General features: G+C 35.1%; 1 protein-coding gene and 1 pseudogene across 2 annotated transcripts; one reads left to right on the forward strand and one right to left on the reverse strand.

Moving 5' to 3' along the window:
* Nucleotides 1-10,295: 10,295 nt before the first annotated feature.
* Nucleotides 10,296-12,290, forward strand: LOC109129946 (uncharacterized; annotated as a pseudogene).
* Nucleotides 12,291-12,459: 169 nt separating this feature from the next.
* LOC104757990 (uncharacterized) lies at nucleotides 12,460-15,950 on the reverse strand. 2 transcript variants are annotated; one of them, XM_010480783.3, is made up of 7 exons: nucleotides 15,496-15,950; nucleotides 15,038-15,143; nucleotides 14,729-14,815; nucleotides 13,976-14,617; nucleotides 13,452-13,779; nucleotides 13,235-13,316; nucleotides 12,460-13,067 (listed from the first exon to the last, which is right to left on the reverse strand). In XM_010480783.3, exons 1-7 carry the CDS (start codon nucleotides 15,691-15,693, stop codon nucleotides 12,861-12,863), a joined length of 1,650 nt encoding a protein of 549 aa, XP_010479085.1. In that variant the 5' UTR covers nucleotides 15,694-15,950; the 3' UTR covers nucleotides 12,460-12,860. The 2 variants fall into 2 exon arrangements, with proteins under 2 accessions (XP_010479085.1, XP_019094712.1); XM_019239167.2 differs by having other exon boundaries at nucleotides 14,729-14,818; nucleotides 15,496-15,897.
* Nucleotides 15,951-16,300: the final 350 nt, after the last annotated feature.

Below are 16,300 nucleotides of genomic sequence, written 5' to 3' on the forward strand. Positions count from 1 at the left end.
CTTCCACTACTTTTCTATTTAAAGACCTTGTACCCAGCAGCCACCAAGAGTCCAGCTTTTTAGAATAGTCAGAAACCTAGTTTTTACCCTTTTGGGAATTATTCCTTTTGCACTTTTATTTTTCTTAGATCTTGTACTCTTTTAAGAGAGAAAACATAAGATTCTTGGATTTTGTTGGTTTCATAACTTTCAAGATATTAAGAATTCGTGTTTGTAGATTGTAGATCTTTGCTTTATCTTTCATTTGATGCAAGTTTCAATATTTTCTGGGTTTATGACTTTGATGTTCATCATGTGTTCTTGTGAGTAGTAGCTTAGGATCTTGAGGATGGGTTAGGCTGGGCTGTGTTTGAGGTTTGTTTGCTTTGGTCAAGCTTGATTGTGGTAGAATCTCTTCTAGGCTAGATGTTCTTAATGCTAATCCTGAACTGAGAGGTTAGGGTTTGAATTCAAGCATCTTAGCATCACACCAATGTTTAAGGAGCAAAGATAAGGCTAGATCTAGAGCTTACCATTAGGCTTGCTAAGAGATTAAAGGTCTTGTTTGGTATGAGACATATTGCTTAATGCCTGCTTGTGTAGATTCTTTTCTTTGTGAGAACAAGTCTAGAGATGCATAGGTTTGATTGTTTCTTGCCATGAGAGTGGATTAAACATGTCTTAGATTTATATGTCTAGAGATTAGCTCAAAGTTTGCTTGAGATTTGTTGACCAAGTTAGATGACCTTAATCATTAGTCCAGCCCATGGATCCCTCCTCAAGGCCTTCCCTGTTTATTGATTTTTAAGTCTTAATCCTGCTGTTTGATTGTTGTTTGATTCGTTCTTGTGTTGCTCTGTTTTTCTTGCATTGCTCTGTTTCACGGATTTGTCCAGCTCGACCTTGCACTCGACCTACACTAGATCGAGTGCTTGCTCGAGTTCATCCCCAGAACTCTTGTTTATGATTTGTAGTTGTCCTGTCTTATCTCTAGTCTCATTTTATTTGCATTTCTGTTGCATTTACTTATTGTCCTGTTCATTATTGTCTTGCATTAGTTTATTAGTATAGTTTCTATTTCTATTCTAGCTTCATATTAGTGATAATCATTCTGTTCCATTTACATTTAGCATCTAGTTCTAGTAGCTTTACTTTCTGCTCTTTACATTTCATTAATAGGATTGTTAGTGACAAACATCCTTTGCATATTTGGCTTAACTTAGGCTCATATACACATCTTGATTGTTCACAACTCTCAGATTGGATTGACACCTCTTATACTGCAACTGCATAAGGGGAATTGAAACACCCTGCCATCCATTCTTTTCATATCTCACCATTGCATACATCCATCAATCCACATCTCTCACACCCACAAACATATGTGTTTCAACTCTCGAAGATCTGTCTAGTCTAGCTAGTAGTGTCAGTCTATAGGGTTAGTTTTGTCGTCATATGTTTATACTTATTTTAATTCATGTGGGGGATAGTTGGAACTGAATTTTTTAGAAGTAAGTTTCAGAAAAATTGCTGGTTTTGGGACAATGACTTTCCGACGAATTTCCGGCCAAATGGCTAAACGGAATTTTTGGGTCGATAGTGCAACGGAAAGCTGGTAACGAGTACTACAAGATGATATACTCATACGTCCAAAACGGAGTTGATTTGAATGAGAAATAAGAGTGTGGGGTGTTTGGGAAAAAATCCCACATCGGAAATGTGTCTGATTTTTCACTCATTTATTTATGATTTCACATTCTTTCAGTTTCAAAGTGTGTAGAAGGAAGAGGGAAGGTTGCCACACGTGCGCCGAACCGAACCGGGCCAGGCTGGGTGCGGGCGCGGGGCCGTGGGCCTTGAGCTCTTGGAGCGCTTTAGGCCCATTTAAATTTTGGAAAGACTTGGCGTGAACTCCAAGTAACTTGGACACTAATCCAAGGAACTTGCAGAGTAATCCGAGAATATTCTCTTGAGACCTTCCACTATATAGAGAGGCGCAGCCTCTCATTACTTCTCAAGCTCAAAAATACAAAGCTCTTCTAGTTCTAAAATCGCCACCGCTTCTTCTCTCTCTTGCTTTGTCCAAGTTTCTCTCTCTTGCTTCGTCTAATTAAGTTATTAGCTTAGTAGTCTCGAGAGTATAACGTATATATGTTCGCTTGAGTTCTATTACTGGTGTGTTACAACAATAGTTTGTGATCGGTTGTATCGTGGGATTCATAAATCGTGATTGTCCGAAAGCACTTACGGCCAATTTAGTGAATTAAGGAAAATGATATTAAATATTACCTCCGTGATTTATATTACGCTTTTATATTCTGTCATTGTAATTTAATTCTGATTTCGTTGTTTTTATATAATTCACATTTTTTCTCAATTCGATTTTTGCGTTCTTAACAGAGCAGAGGTAACTAGCTAAAGTTTCTGATTTTTGTCCAATCCATCATTGAAGCCTATCTGTTAAACATGGAGTTAGACAGTACTCTAGGCCTGCAGAATATGGAGGTCCATATCACTTGGGTGTAATGACATTCAATGAAGATATGTAGCCTTGTTTCGATGGAACCATAACAAAGACAACATGAGGTAGACACTTGCAATCCCTAAGAGGCCAACCTGGCCATGGTGGGCATAGAGCAATCTATCAAGGTTGGCGATCCAAAAGTTGAAAACATGCCTTGGGGTTGAGCCTTTAATCAAAACATGAGGAGCCCAATCCTTAGCATAGTCCCTAGGACGAAGAGCTTCCTATGTTTTTTTTTCTTTCAAAAGCTTCCCATGTTTTACTCGCAGAATAACTCCTACCACAGAATTTTCCCTTCAACTTACCAACCAGAAGAGTCCTCATCTGAAGAAGCGCTTGGCAATGGATGATATATACGAAGAGACATCGCTAGCTCTGATCTCGGAGGCAGTAGCAATCAGCTCTCATCATTGCAAGCGTTTGCAACTTTTGCATTCTCTGGAATCCTGAGACTACTAGGACTAGTTGTACCAATCAGTTTGATACGAGGGTTTCGATCCAACCTATATTGCAGATGCTTTATGTAATCTTCTTTTTTTTTGAAAAATACATAACAGGTTGGGTGATTATTAGATTGCTAAATTTCATGAGTTTCTTATCTTAACTATAAATTTGCATAAAATATTTGGATATATGTACATGGTAATGTGTACAAATTAATGGGATCATTCTCAATTAAATTTAGTAACTGGCTAACTGGCCTCGAGAGACACGAACTAAGAACACTAGTTATTGCCTTATTGGTAACTAGGTTCGGACCTGCACATACGTGCGGGGTTATATTTGTAAATATTTTTTTATACAGGTTTTTTGATTTAAATTTATGGAATAATGATAGTTTCATCCCCTGTTTTAAAAATCCCCGTCTAGCACCGATTACGCCCCGCAAAATCGCTAGGCCCATCCTCTCCGCCTCGATTAATGACTAATCCCCACCTAGCATCGATTATCTGATTATGCATGTCTAGTCCGATTATTTTCCGCTTAATTTTGTGTATACCAAATTTTTCTTAGAACCAAATAAAAATTAAACATAAATATTTTTGTTATTTAGGCATTTAAATTAAGAGATTATGATATTTTACAATAACTAATGAATAACTTCTAACAAAAATCAAAAATTTTTTTTTAAATGATACTTTTATGTGTTTACCATAATTTTAAAGACAATACTATAGTTTTATATTTTAATTGATATTTTCTTTTTAACATAAACTGAATTATATATATATTTAGTATAATATATTTTTATTTTATTGTTAATTTAATAAAATAACCCTAAAACGAGTCTCCGATTAATCTCCGTTTAATTTCCAATTTTCTCGTTAGGCGCTAGGCCCACCTCGACTGCCCGACTAGCGCCTAGCGATTTCTAAAACAGGGGTTTCATCAATAATTTAAAATTAGGAATGACCTAGGGGTCATACCAAAATAAAACCTTAACCTCATTAATCGTCAGTTAGATATCTATTAAACACATGAACTATAAAACCAAATATAAACAATTAAACATGTTCACAACGATTAAATCTCGTCTGAAACGACTAAAACCTGTCTGAAACAAATACAAATATTTTGGAAAGGGACTTAATATTTTTTATGTCTTATACATGGTCTCAAATTCCTGTCGAATAACGAATGTTTTCCCCCACATATATGCGAGATAATATTTGTATAAATATATTTAATTTAATATCTAAATTCGAACTCATACCAGTTGAGTATATAGTTTAATTTTTTGTTTGGTTTCAATCTAATTTTTTCATACATGGTCTGAAATTCCTGTCGAATAACAAATGTTTTCCCGCACAAACATGCGAGATAATATTTGTATAAATATATTTAATATAATATCTAAATTCGAACTCATACCAATTGAGTATATAGTTTAATTTTTTGTTTGGTTTCAAATTTTTTATTGTTTGAAAAATTAAATAATAATGATTTCACTAATATTCTATAACTCAGAACGATCCAACAATCAGACCACTATCAAACTGAACTGATTAATAGTCGGTTGGATTTTTATTAAACTCGTAAACTGTTATAATTTGATATAAAATCGATAAAAACGACTAAACCCCGTTTAAGACAAATACAAATATTTAAGAGAGGTTGTAATTTTGTTCCGTCCGTCCCGTCTTTTCCCATTTTATACTATTCTTGTTCCCAAATACCCATATCATAAGAAAACACATTCACAATATCAGACATTCCAAATATAGAATAAATTTTGGGAAATGCCAAAGTTTAGCCGCTTAGACCTACTCCATTACATAGTTTTTTAATGTGTGTTAACATAAATTTAATCATAAAAATATTATTATTATTATAGGTGTCTTAAAAACACTAACAAACTCCATTAAATTGTCTTCATGATGTGATGCCTCACATTCTCCTAAAAAATTTGTCTTACAATATCAAAATTATTATATAGTTAGACACTTTCTTAGTTTGTCTAATGCAGATGCTCTTAACCCATTGGTATACTATTGGTTTAGTCTCGTATGGTTTAGAATATAAACCAATATACATACATGTACTCCTTTTATCAGGTCTCCTTTGGATTTTTATGTTTTTTTTACCATCCACTAGGTTTTGAACTCACGCTACGCGTGGGTTTATTTAATATATTTTGGTGCAAATTATATATGATTGATGACAGTTATGTAATATCTTATAGAAAATTTTAAATTACTATTAAGGCCAAACTTTTATTTCGATACACCAAAATTTTTTAAAAACTAAATATCAGTTGTGCTAAAAAATCAAATCTGATCAAAAGAATCATATTTAACTGGACGTCCAAGAGAGGCGGATCGGACATTCGAACTGGTGACCTTGCATATACTAAACCATTTTTTTTACAGCGAGACAAACGAAACACTTTTTTAATCATGAATTAATCTTGCTTTCTCATATTTAATTGACAACCACCATTTATGTTTTTGTGTTTTTTTCTATTGTTTTCTTACTTTTCATATTCTTTCTCATCATTTTTATTGTCAAAATTTCATGATAATTGTCATTATTACTTTTACCGTCTGATTCTTCGTTATACTCTTCTTCTTCGTCTTCCTCATCTACTTTCTCACATTCTTCCACTTAATAACTTGTTAACCCATCAAACTCTAAGACCAAAATCATTGCCTATTTTCTAATAAAATTTCATGGAGCAGCATAGTCACCACATGCACTCAATTATTGATATTTTCATCTGTATACTTACTCGGTTTTAGATCCACATGTATTGAAACTTCTTGAACCAAAATCTTAATAATATAAAATTACAAATTACTTGCAGAAAAAGTAATATGAACACATGTATAGTTAATAAAAAGTGAGTTCGTCGTCGATCCTTTTTCTTTAAACCTAAAAACTAATTCAAACAACATCAAATCAAGGGTCTTGCAACGTCAATCCTTCAAGCTTGCTGCTCATTCGTAGTAGGAAGCATATTAGTCTTATTTATAGTGGTTCTCAGCCATTGTCTAAAAATTTTCTAGCCAATGTGGGACGTTGTATATACACTTATTTATAAGTTTTTTAATATAAAAATTTTTACATAATTTAAAAAATGTTAAATATTGAGATATCTGATTTCGATTGGTCGTTTTTTAAAAAATTATAATATAGAAAATCATGTAAATTTTGAAAATGTTAATCAGTGACATGTCAAATCCCGATAGGTTGTTTAAAATCCTATGTGGACGCCGTAAGGAGCTTATAGCTCCAATTTTTATTAGTATAGATAATTAAAATATCTCAAACTTTTAAAATTTTAAAACTTGGACGCCTGATAAATCAAGTTTCCTGCTCATTCATAGTTGAAAGCATATTAGTCTTATTTATAATGGTTCTCAGCCATTGTCTAAAAAATTTCTAGCCATGTGGGACGTTGTACATTCACTTATTTATAAGTATTTTTATATAGAAATTTTACATAATTTCAAAAATGTTAAATATTGAGATGTCTGATCCCGATTGGTTATTAAAAAAATCTGAATAATTATAATTTTAAACTTTTAAAATTTTAAAATTTAGACGCTTGGTAAATCAAGCTTCCTGCTCATTCATAGTTGAAAGCATATTAGTCTTATTTATAATGGTTCTCAGCCATTGTCTAAAATATTTCTAGCCGATGTGGGACGTTGTACATTCACTTATTTATAAGTATTTTTATATAGAAATTTTACATAATTTCAAAAATGTTAAATATTGAGATGTCTGATTCCGATTGGTTATTAAAACAAATGTAAATATACAAAATCCTGGAAATTTTTAAAAATGTTAAATAATGACATGTCTAATCTCTATTAGTTGTTTTAAATCTCATGTGGACGTCTTAAGGAGCTTATAGCTCCTACTTTTTATTAGTATAGATTAGGCAATAGTTAAAGCTTTATTCTTTCGTGAAGCTTAACTGCAATTTTTTTTCTTTTGAGTTTGATGCTTGTTAATTAGATGGGTTGAGAATCCGGAGTACTATTGATTCGTAACGTGTTAGATTTCAGATTCCACTTAGGGTTTAAAATTTCATTTGCTTTGATTTTTGGGTTTATGTTGTTGTTGAGATCGAAGTTTTCCATTGTGATTGTGTGATGTTTGAAATCTACCAATCATGGGTCTAACATGTTTTCTACCATTTTTCTCTTGGTAGAAAGTATTTTCTACTTGAGGAAAAAAAAAAAGTATTTTCTACAATTAGGTTTTTAAAAAATGTCTTGTACAACCTTATCTTCTGGATCTTCTCTTATGATTATATTGTCTTGTTGTTTGTTTGAGTAGAAGCCAACTGGAAGACGTTACTGTATTTGAAAACAATTCAGGAAACAAAACTTGGTCAGTAAAGTACGATGTTTTATAAACGAATTATTGCTATTATTCATGTGAATGTATACAAATTTAAAATTGTGTAGGTAATTAAGTACAAACTCTTTACGTGTACTAACATATATTACCTTAAGACTCTTTGAACTTCTATGGAGTGACAATTTTCATCCCTATACAATTCATAAAATGATGTTAGCTCTACAAAATCAAAAGAGGGTGATAAAAGACACTCTTATAGAACAAAACATTTACATTTCATTCTTGTAGGAGTGCAAACAAATGAAAGAAAAGTTTCTCACCTTTAAAATCTCATGTCCTTGCAGGAGAAAATACCTGATTTCTTAAAAAACTATATGAAAACTGAACTAAGTTGAACATAAAATTGGTACTGGCAATTCCTTGTGAATGTCGGGCTTCGGAGTTTCAAAATGTATGTAGGAATTCTTGTATTCGAAGTTTGAGGAGCACCTTTTAATACTTGGGACCAATTAAATATTTTTCTTATTCATCCTGTTTAATAAAATTGACAATATGGACATTAGCATCATATTTTGAGAAATGATGCTTAAGAATAAAGAGAATTAAACTTAAATTGTTTGGGATCAAACTGACAGACTTACTTAGAGATCGAGTTTTGAAAAATATGCTGCTATGATTATTTTTTGTCAATGCTAGGCTTATATATAGTGATAGTAGTCAGCTAGGTAACACTGTAAAAGTTTATTAAAAAGGATGAGGATAAATTTGAGAATATCTTGGTAGTCAAGTTGTATTTGAATAAATAATTATATTCATTTTGGAAAGATTGTGATCTTTTTATTTTATTGTTTTAAGGCATATATTGTGATTTTTTGGTATACACGTTAGAATATGTTTACGATTTAGAACCTTTGATTTTCTAAAAATATTTTGATTAGCAATTATTACGTTGTACTATGAATGTTTTATGGAGATTTCACTAAACTAATTAGACTTTTTATTGGAATATGTCCAATTTAAATTTATTTGAATCTTTATTGAACGCAAGTGTTGTAGGCTACACTAACTGTTTAGATCTTATTATGGAATATATTCATATATGAAACCGATTAGAATTAATATGGAATGTTAGTATTAAAGATTTTATTTATTGTTAATAATATAATTGGTTAGTTGCCTTTTAATTAGTCTTGAAATCACAGATTCGATATCAAATATAAATTTAATGATGAAATAAGTTTTTTTGGTTACTCGCTCCAACTTTTATGGTATGGATGGTTTTGTTATAAACTTATTTCCTAAATTTACGTTGTTTATCTTTTATTTTATGGAAAAAAAAAAGATCGATTGGCTACAGGTGTATATGATTGACAAAGCACCCTCCATTAATCCAGATCCGAATATGATTGAACCGGTCGCCTAAGATATGTGTGCTTTAGCCATGGAAAGTTATCAAATTGCCCTTTTTTTTTTTTTTTCTTTCTTTTTGACGTAGGGGGTAGGGGGTATCATATGGTATACTTTTTTTTTATTTTTAAAGGTGCTCTCCAATTAATAGTATAGATTATTTAAATGGAGATAAGTGGCGTGCCATGTCTGCTAAATATCTGGATGGGTGTGATAAACTGATAACATCTATTTGCAAATTTGATTTTTTGGGCGGTTATGGTTTTTTATGTAATTAAATTTGCGTTCATACATATATATTAGACAACCAATCAATGATTAATTTTAATCTAACATATGATTAAAGGGTTTTACTAATAATAATAGATAGTTAGTATATAAAGTTTAATTGGTTTTTTTTTGTTTCCAAAGAAAAACAATTATAAAATTGGGTGAACGATGAAAGCATTCATCCTGAGACCTAATATCCGGTATCCGGGATCCGATCCGGTATCCAGTGGTATCCGCTTCGGAAAACCGGATCCGGATTCGGATACCAAAATATGAAATTCGCTAAAACCGGATCCGGATTCGGATATCACAAAAAAACAAACCCAGATATCCGTATCCGTTTTATATTTATTTATTTGTTTATTTTAAGTTTTATACTGTAACACATGTCTATCATCGAACTTTTAATAATTAAATAATTAAAAAATGCTGAACGAGAGAGACTTGCGAAGAGTCCTGTGTATAATCGGGTATATATAGTCACGCTGGAGAGGTTATATTTGGTAAAGTGGGCGATGTGGGATCTTTCAAACTCCTTTTTCTCATTATTTTGTCCCACATCGGCTCTAACTCACATCTCTCCTACTTTATTCCCTTATAAATACACTCTCTCCTCTACAAAAATTCCATGGGCCTCCGAGCTTCAACAGATGGTCTTTATTGGGCCTATTAGTTTTATTTCAGAAGAATAAAAAGTTTAAATTTTAAAACATTGTTGGTTTATACCGGATTCGGATATCCGGCGGTTATCATATATTTGAGCGGATAACCAGTGACCGGATATCCGACCATCTCGGAGCTGGATTCGGATATCTGTTTCACGTATCCAGCGGATATGGAGCCGGATCCGGATATCCGGCTCCGTCTCAGGACTAATTGTACGTAGTTGGTGCTTGCAATTTGTCTCAATTGATAAGCCAAAGAAAAATACTTTTTTCTAATCCAAAAATTAGTAAAACAATGTTCATTCGTCCTTGATTAATGTAGAGAGAAAACAAAGAATAATATGTACATATGTTTTTAAAACTTAAAACTCACTTGAAAATTTAAGAAATCCGGTATTGTGTGATCAGGACAAGAAGTCTCGACCGAACAACAAACACATAAAGACAAAGGCTAAATGATGTAACAAATTATAAAATAACTTTGTGCGCCTTTTGAAAGTAATATTCAACTCTCAAGCGATGGATGGCTAAGGCATGTTTGGTATCCCATGGTACATTGCAACAAATAAAAAGAGGCGAAGAGAGCCTAAAAATAAGGCAGATTTTAAAACTTTGTCACCTTTTAAAAAAATATAAAAATGGACGAAAATACACACAAGTTTAGTGATCGTGCTAGACAGATATGCCGTCTCTCTGATCCATCTCAGCCGGTGCACTTCCTTTCTCGACGATACAATCGCAATCTGTACAAGTGCACTGGCTGCTACAGCGAGAAAAAGCGCTCTAAGTATCATCTCCATTGTAATACCTGCGATTACGATATGCACAAGAAATGTTATTTTCAACCGAGATGCGGTTTATCGGATGTAACTAATCCTCACACCCTTTACAAACAGTACACTAAGTTCTTGGGTTGCTTCGGATGTGGAGGTAAAGGCTTGAGTGGTTCTATGGGATATTACCGTTGTGGTCATTGCCGTGTTACTTTCCACAAAATTTGCCACTTGTATCCGTCAAAGATCAAACATCCTTTTCACCCTTCCCACCCTCTCACACTCACCTTCTCCACAGATTCTCCTTATAATGATTTGCAGCAGATCCCCACTTCATGGCAAGAAGAAGAAGAACCCTCTGATTCCGAAGAAGAACCTGATGCATCTGGATCTGGTGATGCCTCTATCTCAATATCCGATGTAAAATGCAAATGTTGCCAGAGACAGCTCCAACACGTATACTACCACTGTTCTATTTGCAACTTTAGCCTAAACCTCACCTGTACTAGAAACCCACCACCACTTACTATCAAACACCTCAAGAGCCATGAGCATACCCTCACCCTTTTTCCTAGACGAATCCATTCTCCATGTGATGCTTGTGGCTTGTCTCTCGGGAACAGCCATGATCTCGTCTACACTTGTCTCCCTTGTAGCTACATGGTCCACAGGACATGTATCTACTTACCCCGTGTCATTAAGATCACTCGTCACCCACACCGCTTAGCTCTCTCTTCCTCCCTTCCTTCAGGTGAATTATCTTGCGGAGTCTGTCGCCATACCATTGATGTTACCTAATGGGAATTTTTCCTGCCAAAAGGGATGCCACTATGCTGTTCATTCCAAATGTGGTGTGGAAGGCCGTGTGTGGGACGGCAAAGATCTCCAAGGATTTTCTGAAGAACCAGATGAAAACGTTGAGCCATTCGTGAGGATCGATGAAAAAACCATACACCATTTCAGTCATAAGCATTATCTAACACTCCACCGTAACGACGTTTGGGATGAAAACATGTTCTGTCGGGCATGCATCCTCCCAATATTAATATATGAGAGTTTCTACAATTGTATGCAGTGCCATTTCCTTCTCCACAAAGCATGTGCATCGCTTCCTCGCAAAAAAGACCATCCGCTACACAGACACCGCCTTATCCTCTATCCAATTCCTCCAAAGCCATTAGCATACGTGATTGACGAAAGATTTGAGCATCTCCATATAGAACATCTCCATGACATGTTCAAATGTCATGGTTGTGACCAAATAGGTTACGGTTTCGTATACAAATGCAGCCAAGGAGAATGCAAGTTCGAATTAGACACAAGGTGTGCCTCCCTTCCCGATCCTATTATCCATGTAAGCCATCCACATGAGCTCTTCTTCAATCTTACCCACGGTGAATGCATGGGGTGTAAGTCTAGTCACTGTTCACCTTATTCCCTAGAGTGTATGGAATGCAAGTCATATTTGGGCCTAAAATGCGCTACTTTACCAAGTGTGACACACTACAAACACGACCGGCATCCACTTACTCTTTGCTGCAGGAAGAGGTTACGACAAATGGTCAACACTGGTGCGAATTATGTGAAGCAAAATTAGATGTAAACGAGTGGTTCTATACATGTCATGAATATTGCAATGTCACGGTGCATATTAGTTGTTTATTAGGAAAACAACTCTTCATGAGGCCAATGTCCATTCCAAGAGGACGAGATTCGTTGTTAGTTACTCGCAACAGTGGTAACACTCGACCAGTTTGCTGTGTATGTGATCGCCGTCGCGTAGAGCCCTTTTCCTATGAGTGCCGAGGTTTTCATATCTGTTCTTGTACTTGTATACTTTCATTGTTTGATATGTCTTGAATTATTGTATTACTGGTTCCATCGTTATTTTTATTCGTAAATTGTTGTATGAGTGCGATTGTTTCTATACATGATGATTTATTTGACAGAATGGTTTATATGCTTATGATAATCTCGTCTGATTGGGTTGCAAACACATTATGTGGACTGTACCAAAAAAAATTGGTCATAATGTGAACCATACAATATGATATAAATTAATGAAATGTTTTGTCAGAAACTGTACTTAAAAGGTAAGAACATTTAACATAATCAACAGAATGATGCATATGTGATCGGTAAGGTAAGTAAAGAAATCCTGTCCTCTCAAGGGATCAAATCACCTCTAAACACCTCCAGGCTCCAAGGGACCAAACAAAGGTGGAAAGGGGTGAACTCATCCCTCGGATTTTAACTCTCAGCTAGGAACTAACATACAAATGTACTAAGCGCATGTATTGGAAACAATTAACAGCTACTTACGATCAAAAGTATTATTATTATTACAAAGTAGGAATAAGAACACCAAATATTACGCATACGCATGAGTGAAGAGTCTCCATTTACCGTATTTTCTTCGAAAAAGGGCAACTAGAATGCATGACAGGTGAAGCAACCACTTAGGGAAGCCATTTTCTTCTTCCCACTTCTTTTAAAAGATGAAGCCTTACCATGTGATGTGGTTGTTGCTTTATTGTCTAACACCGACCTCCTCATCTCCTCTGCTTTCTTCTCTGCTGATTTCACTTTTCTCATTATTTTTTCCATTGACGACGATCTTTTCTTTTCCAATTTCATCTGAGAAAAATATTTCTGACATTAGCTTACACTAGGAGTAAAACATACTACAGCAGTTACTTAAATGTGTTGATATCAAATGCAATTGTTTCGATGCTTAGCCTCAGTTTTTGTGCTTCAGATAAAAAATAATAATGCTACAGAAACAGGATGAGAGGGGATTTAACCTCTAGCTTTCTTATTGCTGCCTCGGCTTTAGCTTTCTGCAAATTTTCCCAAGATATGATGCTGGCTTCCTCGGTCTTTACACTACAGAAATACGAAACATTCAATCAGAATTCAAAGTCTAATTCATTTGAAAACTAGCATTCCTGTTGCTTATAAGATTCTTCAGAACTAAAGAGCGTGTGACTAATGTGTCAACCCTATAATCTAAGAACATACCATGTCAGACCTTGAGGATCCCTAGCTTTTCCATTTAAGTGGTCTCGCATTTTTGAGCTATTTCCATGGTATAGACCTCTGTGCGTCTTTGACCAGCGAGTTACGGTTACCTTCTCATCAACCTGTAAGTCCTTGACTTCTGCTTGGTTGGAATGACCATTCAGTAGTTCCGAAACAGGTCGTGCTGATGGAGAGGAGGGAGAGAATGAACACTGTCTCTCAGGTGATAAGCGGATGCTTCCCTCAGGACTCATCTGGGTCGCCATATCCCTTCTTGAGACAGCTTGAGCATCAGTAGCTGCATCCTTTATACTTTCATGGATGTCATCTGTACATATTGGTAACAAAAAGTAGTTTACCAAATGAGAATGTCAAAGTAGAGCAGGATAATAATATTTGATGCACGAGTCCTTTTAGTCCACTCTAATTTTAGCACAATAAAATTTATGGAGAGTTGGATAATAATATCAAAACTCAAATGTAGTTTATAAAAATGAGTTACAGAGAGTTGAACAGTATTATACCTCGGGATGAGGGTGCAAGTGCTTCAGAGCAGCCATGAATGCTAATTGATCTAGCCATGCAAGGATCGATTCTTTGAGGAAATGCTGATGCAGTAGAACCCCTAGAAGAGGCAGTTTCTGGCAACACACCAGCTGAAAATGGAGAGCTTGCCGTTAAGCAGCCCATGTTCCCACCATGAACCATAGGAACCGCAGGGGAATACAACGAATAATATGCAAATCCTGGAGGTCCTAATGGACCACTTTTGGCTTTAGGTCGCCTTTCATGTGATGCTCCAAATGAAGTTCGGGCAGCTCCTTCCTTAGTAAGAGGACTAACTATCCATCTCTCTGCATCTTCCCATTTAGAAGGAACTGTTCTACCACTATATAAAGGTAAGAAACCAGCATTGGGCGGACTTCTTCCCCCGTTTGAACGTAAAGGCACTCGCTCTGAGCTCCAACCCTTTTGCATACTATGCAGATAAGTGGGAGTTCCGGGACTAGGAAACACACTGGATTTATTAGTTGAAACTGAAGTTCTCTTAACATTTACCACTCTTGGAGACGAAGAGATTACATTACTAAGATCCAACGAAGCAGTCCTTTGGTAATCTAGCTTTTTCGCCAGCGCTTCAGATCTGGATCTTCGTTCCTGGCATTCTATAGAGAGTTGATATTATTAAACAACCTGTGTTTCGCTTCAAGTAATGACTGCTAAAGTATAACACTTTCCTCTTTTTTCTTTTGTTATGATGTAAAAAGTAAACTGACCTCTAAGAGCTACAGAGAAAGAACTCCTAGCTGAATCAAGATTCTGGCTTTCATCATCTTTTTTAACCTCAAACTCCTCTTTCCAAGCTGCTTTTATTTTTCGGTAGAAAACAAAGAGAGACAAAGTAAAAAGTAAGAGAAACAGAAAAACATGATAGATATATTTTTTTTCAAATTTCCAAAAGCATAATTGATCTCTTTTAGACTATTTTTGTCGCATGTCACTCTCTTTTCTTGACAACCTTTAATCCAATTCAATCACTAGCAGTAACACTACATACATCAGTACTACTAGTAGTAGTAGCTTACCTTTCACTTTATTTGATTTTCTAGAGTTACGACTATTCTTCCACCCTGTTCCACGCTTGTCTAGATCTAGATCTTTACAGCTCGAACTTACCCTCTGATCTCGCTCCTGTTCATCTCAAATAATTCCAAACAAAAGTTACATTCAAATTCAAAATAAACAAAATACATTCCAAGTCCAAGATCCAGAATCGTGTTTAACGAACGAAGCTACTTCACTAACTCAAATCTATATAGCTCTGTTGCATGTAATCATCATCTCTAAAAACTCTAAATCCAGTGCAAATTGAAACAACAAATCTGTTTTTTTATCTAGCATCATTGTACGATGAACAGTGAAATTGAATAACAAGTTTTGCATGATTTTGACTAAGTCAAACACACACACACGCGTATTCATAAATGTGATAGTGAAACTCTCAGATTCATGAAGTGAAACAATGTGGATGGAAGAGGAGTACCAGAGAAGGACCGGAGACGAGAGAGTCACGGTCGTGAGCGTCGGAGGTGGAAGAGCAACGATCGACGCTGACGGAAGCGGAGGAGAAGAGACTGAGATTAGATTCCGGTGTGAAGATTATAGAGTCGGGGCTTGAGTCTCGTCGAGATCCTCCGGGTTTCGCCGGACGGTGGACTTTGTACGATGACTCCGACGGCATTTGAAATCTTCGTGAAGAAGCTAAATCTCTAACCGTTTTTTTTTGTGAGCTCGAGCTATAGAGAGAGAGAAGAGAGAGAGAGAGAGAGAGAGAGAGAGAGAGAGAGAGAGAGAGAGGTTTTGTGGTAATCTGTTTGTTTTTTGGTGGTGGTGACTCAGAGACACTCTGCAGGGAAACAATGTGTGACTTTGACTTGTGTGAAAGACTGTTGAGAGAGATGAATTTTTAACACTTTTTTGTTTTATAATGTTTTTACTGATATTTAAAAGAGCAATCTTTTGAGGCGTGGTAGATACGAATTTTAATGAATTATAAGTGTTGTGATTGGTGTGTTTTTCTTTATTTTGTTTCAACATGAGACTTTCCATTAATTAAGGAGGGTGATCATGATCATCATAATTGAAAACTTTTTTTATGATAAGATGGTAGAATGGGTGGAGTTAATTAAAGCTTTGAATGTTACACCTTCTTGCTATTATTTTTACTAACTACTTATGTAATAACGAATTTATTGAATAAGTTATGCATTCATACTATTAAAGCAGAAGTATTTATGGACTAACTTTTAGATCATAACTTTGTTTTGGTAGTTTTTAAATAAAATGAT

The sequence above is a fragment of the Camelina sativa genome, chromosome 17 (assembly GCF_030686135.1).
Source record: "Camelina sativa cultivar CO46 ecotype springtype chromosome 17, ASM3068613v1".
Taxonomy (NCBI): domain Eukaryota; kingdom Viridiplantae; phylum Streptophyta; class Magnoliopsida; order Brassicales; family Brassicaceae; genus Camelina; species Camelina sativa.